Source organism: Porites lutea, chromosome 8 (genome assembly GCF_958299795.1).
Source record: "Porites lutea chromosome 8, jaPorLute2.1, whole genome shotgun sequence".
NCBI lineage: Eukaryota > Metazoa > Cnidaria > Anthozoa > Scleractinia > Poritidae > Porites > Porites lutea.
The window spans coordinates 27501169-27506337 of NC_133208.1; the positions used below are offsets into that span (position 1 = coordinate 27501169).

Sequence of the window (5169 nt, forward strand, 5' to 3'; positions counted from 1 at the left end):
GTATAGTCGTGAAGTATCATGTAACTAGGAAGGCTATTTTTAAAATGGTGGCGGGGCAACGTCTTGTCGTAACTACTACCAGTCACCAAATAATATATGTATCTCGTATTATTTAAGTAACAGGCTTCTTTCGAAACCAACTACATGCAACTACATTATGAGGTCCAGGGGACACAAAGGACACAAAGAATACTTAAAGAACTTGTTTATTAAGAGAAACATTTTTTATGCTCGACAAAACATGCTAAAAGTCGCTCTTGTTTTGTTTCTTCCACATACCGATGCGTTTCCACGATGCCCTAGGCCAGAATTTTGTCATTCGATATCCGAGTATTTCAATATTACGTGTAGTCTCACACTAAAAGATTTCTACCACGCAGCCGTCGTTAATAGACCTCTTTGGCTTGTATGTTTTGTTTTCCCATTGTACGTCATGTGATGATACTCTACAGAACTGTTTCTTACAAATTTTGTCTTATTCAGGTGCATATGTGCGCATAATTTATGAAAAGACAAAGGGGCAAATTCTCTCGAGACCATGCATCATTGGGAAAACAAAACGTACAAGCAAAAGAGGGCTATTACGTCGGTGAACACTTCGATGCCGAATATAACTGTATAGGTATTTTACAATTTACATTGTGTCATTTGTGACTTTTAAATAAAGTAACTTCTTCAATTTGTTCTTTAAATTTCTCACTGTGGCCCAAGCTATGTCAAGTACTAACAAGGTTTGACAATGGTAACTGTGTCTTCAAGCTCATATTCGTTCACATGGTTTTCGATCCATTCCCACACCATCTTTGCCACTTTTTCAGAGGTATCCAGCACAAACGCATGCTTAATGTCCTTATCACGTGACAGTTTGATGTCTCCATCCGGGAACCTCTCCTTCATGTCCTCGTAGTAAACCTGTGGCACCCACGGGTCACCTAACCCGTAGAAGAAAACCAGTTTGTCCAGGTTTAACCGGACGCACTCGTAGTCCAGTTCTTTTATCGTGGTCAGCTGGCGCCCAATCTCCAGGACGTTGTTAACCGTGTGGTAATTTAACATAGCCTGCGCGGCGTTTTTGATGCATTCTTTGTTTTCGACTTCATTCAGATACATCCACCAGCCTACAGCCCAGCGTTGAAGAAGCGAAGGCAAAAACGAGGCCACCGCTGTTCCCATAAGGAAAGGCCAATGCAAATAATGGCAGATAAACTTCCAGAATTTGCCGCTCGGAGCGGAATCAACTCGTTCGATTGTTGGAAAAAGCAAAACGCACTTGAGGACTTTCTCCTTGTCGTGGTATCGTTTCAGCATTTCTAAGGCTATATACGCACCAATGGAGTGTCCCACAAGGATCACCCTACAATGCGTAGGGATATAGTAAGCAAGAAAGGCGAGTTTGTGTTCTATTTGATCGCTGAGGGTGAAAGACGATGGCTGTTCTTGATCCCACTGTTTCTCGCTTTTGCATTTGCATGGACCACTGGGGTCGTCAACTTGAGCATGTCCTGGATACGAGATCAATAAAGATCGAAAGAAGTTTTAAAATCGTGTTATAATGCGAAGAATAAATGACTCAACAACCGTGACTCCCGTGTGAACGAAAGTCTCAGTTAAAGAGCAACTCCACTTTTCGATTGGAGTAGTCAGGAGACAGACCAGGGGACCTGTTTTTAAAAGGCTTTCAATGATAGAAAAACAACAAGAAACACCCTCTGGAAACTTTTCAAAATATTTCAAAAATGGTTCTGTCCAAAAATTCAGGGGACATTTTTCCTTATTTTGGAGCAATCCTAGACAATCTGGATTTCCGGTTTGCCAGTGTCTGCTAGACTAACGCGACCAGGAATGTCGTGCATTGTGACGTAGGGCACTCGTATTTCTTGTAATGTCGTATAGTAAGAATATAACAAGGTGCTTTAAATAATCTTGTTGAGTTCCTGCCATTTCTGACCAATCAAAGCCTTGCGTCACTTCAATGTTTTAAGATAGGGTATAGTGCTCTGACAAATCGCCCTTTTTTTAAACCTTTTTGACACCCTTTTTTACATTTTGTCACTGGCGTGCATCCAACTACGATTGCTACAGGGCAAAACTCGAGTTATGTTTTGCTCTGTTTTGGTAACTCCTGCTCGTAAGGCGCGACGCGAAGCGCCAAATCAAATCGTTTAAACTGAAGAGCGCTTGCCGTTCTTACGGCTGTTTTACAGGTTAAAGACCCCTCTCTGCACGTTTGCCGCTGCGAATAAACTATCATAAATCCTGCGGGAGTCTTCTCAATAAAATAGAAACTGCAATACATCGGGAAACACAGAAAACTGTTTTTTTTTTTTTTTTTGCAATTAATCAAATTAGAATTTTCCCCGGCATAGGGTCGACGTTAAAATAACAGTCTGAATTTCAAAACCAGATTGTGTTGAATATAATAGCTATTTTAATTTTTTATATATACAGTTCTTTACAGGTTTAGTAATAAATAAATGATGAGAAAATGAATTGTTGCAGCCAAAAAGGAAAATCGCTCCATTGAAAGTATGGTGACACTTCTGTTAATTAAAATCTATCCGATTTTAATTTTTCCGTGGCGCAAACTCGGCGAATAGCGTAACGTTTATAGTAATTGTTGGTTTTTGTTTCGCAATCGGCCTGTACGAGCTTTCTGTCTCTGTGAGCAGATGGTCACATATAAATTTTCTTATTCATGCTGTCATTTATAAACACAACAATGAGTTTATCGATAGTTTTAAAAATGACTTGGCCCTCGCAAAATCTCCTCTTGGTATTTTACGAAAGTAGTATATTCAAACCATTTTAAGTCATGATCTTTAAACTGAAAAAAATAAAATAAAAGCTTGAGAAAAGAGAAACATAAAACGCGGGAACACCACTGGAGATCAAGAAATTTTAGGCTTTGTTTTCCTTGAACTTGCTGATTGAGAAATATTTTCTATCAATTCTAAGTCAAATCTCTTCATGATTTTCATACTTGTTACGTTTAAATGGTATTGAAAGCCATACCTGCATGGGAGACTCCGTAAACGGAATATTTTCCTTTTCCAGCCTGAAAAATCGTCGAAATAAAGATGTCATAAAATCCGATTCCACCAGGATTGCCGGGTATAACCACAATGCAAAGGTTTTCCTCGGTAGATCTCGCACTAGCGATTCTTGTCGCAACTCCGTTAATAAGAGCAATTTCATGCTTGACCGGCGAGTTAAAATTGTTATTCATCGCTCCAGATAATTTTTTTCCAACAGATTGGCGGTAGTTACCGCTTTCAGCGTTTTCAAAGGTTTCAACGGAAGCGTGTGACACACGCATGCGTGGTATTGCATCGGTTGTCAAATGAATACGAAGGGAAAAGACAAGACAAGAAAGTTATGAAAAATTAAAAAAGTATTCAACCATCCGCGATTTTATAGATTCAACTCAAGGCATCTTATAGTCTTAGGCATTTAAAAGTCTTGTTTTCAGTCTACCATTGGATTAAGGTTTCCGTCGACGAGGTTTTTTCTATACACAAATAAAAGACTGTAATATTCTTTAATTGTCTCTTCGTTTTACTTCCATTTCAGTCTGCATGGTTTGTGGATAAAATCCGTGTAAACAATACTGAACGGTTAAATATTGTGCCTGGCTATTTGCTTTTTGTATATACATTTATTAAGCGTAAAGTTTTCTTTCCACTCGGTTTGTATACTTTAGTTGTTTCTTTGAAGCGCTTTAGGGATCGAATTTAAATCGGTGTCTGCACGCATTTCTCAGAGCTTCTCCATTACAACATCTTATCTTTTTTTTTCTGTTTGCAAACCGAAACGAGAAACGTGCTCTGCTGATCTTGTAGAAAAACGACGCGATTACTTGGCACGACATGCGTTTACTTTGGCCAAAATTATTCTGAAACATCCGCTTTGCATGCATGCACGGCCAGCCTGACCTAGCTCGGCTCATGCCAGGTGCAAGTATCTTTGAATGGCACCTAATATGCAATTTATTTGTAAGCCATAATTTCGCTAACGAAAATGCCTTACTGAATGGCTATTTTTAAACTTTAGTTAATTACATGCAATTTGTGATCAATTACCCGTCTAAGGAGATAAAAGCTGCTGAATATATTGCGTTGGTAAATTATGAAAGCAAAACGCGCGACTTTAGTCTTCCCTAGGCTATTCGCGTGATTGAATTGTCTGTCCCCAGTTAAATTGCTCTCTGATTGTCGCGTGCGAGTCACTGGATGGATCTTGGGGATAATATTTGCTACAGATATGATAAAAACAAAATAACAGTGGAGCCGAGTAATTCTTTTCCTTTTGTTTTCGAAAACTTCTCTGATTTTTCATATAAGGCCCACTTTTTGCGATGTTGAATCATTAATGTGACAAAGCATTGTTGGCATGCACGATATGAAAGGTATTACTACAATGGGGTGAAACAGCTAATATAGATAAAACCGGACATGAGGCTTTTTCACGATTTTGTCGCGATCGGGCTATTATAACTGCTGATATGACTGATATGGCGAGACTTGACGAGACAGCTGCGAGACCCTTACTTGTTCATCCGAGGTTTATCCGAGACGAGACTTGCTTTTCTCTGGTCTAAGATACAGGGCAGAGCCTTGTAAAAATCCTAGTCCAGCTGGGAAATATTTTTGCTTTAAAAACGTGGCATGAAAGAAATGAATAATGGATGTAAACCAAGACCGTTCGACTTTGATGATATATCAAACTGGAAGTTGTTTGAACTTCTTAGGCGAGTTTTCTCAGACGAGGTGTAATTGGGGCTTTTCCAAATTCAGTAACCTACCCTAATATCCTGAAGATAAAATTTGTCCACAATTGAGGGGTTTAGCTCAATATTTTCCACAGTCATCATTTCTGTTAGATAATTTTATATTGTTTGCCCAACGCCCGAGCTATTTATTCAAGTGGTAGGCCGTTTCGGCCCAACAGCTTCCACGCTACTATGGCCGTGAGAAAGTGTCATGAAGGCTGCTCAGAAAAAGAATTTAACGGTTGATTTCCTTGGGTTGAGGCCTTTTTCCGGTGAGATTTTTCCTAACGAAAAGTGACCGTCACAACTGACTCTAGCCTCCCCGCTGACAGTGTAAGTAGCCGATCATGGGGCAACACTGAGCCCGCGAACGATTTCAGCGGCAAAAATTTCTTTGGTTA

General features: G+C 39.6%; 1 protein-coding gene across 1 annotated transcript; it reads right to left on the bottom strand.

Annotated features, from left to right (window-relative positions):
- Positions 1-90: 90 nt before the first annotated feature.
- LOC140946136 (lipid droplet-associated hydrolase-like) lies at positions 91-3296 on the bottom strand. The gene is made up of 2 exons (XM_073395217.1): positions 3013-3296; positions 91-1502 (listed from the first exon to the last, which is right to left on the bottom strand). The coding sequence occupies exons 1-2, from the start codon at positions 3224-3226 to the stop codon at positions 724-726; spliced, it is 993 nt and encodes a 330-aa protein (XP_073251318.1). The 5' UTR covers positions 3227-3296; the 3' UTR covers positions 91-723.
- Between the last annotated feature and the right edge of the window lie 1873 nt (positions 3297-5169).

What these genes read in the sequence shown, in the direction of transcription:
- LOC140946136 (XM_073395217.1), bottom strand. Translation starts at nt 3,226, where the DNA reads ATGAATAACAATTTTAACTCGCCGGTCAAGCATGAAATTGCTCTTATT. An exon ending in TTACGGAGTCTCCCATGCAG is followed by an intron (nt 1,503 to 3,012) that starts GTATGGCTTTCA and finishes TCTCGTATCCAG; the next exon opens with GACATGCTCAAGTTGACGAC.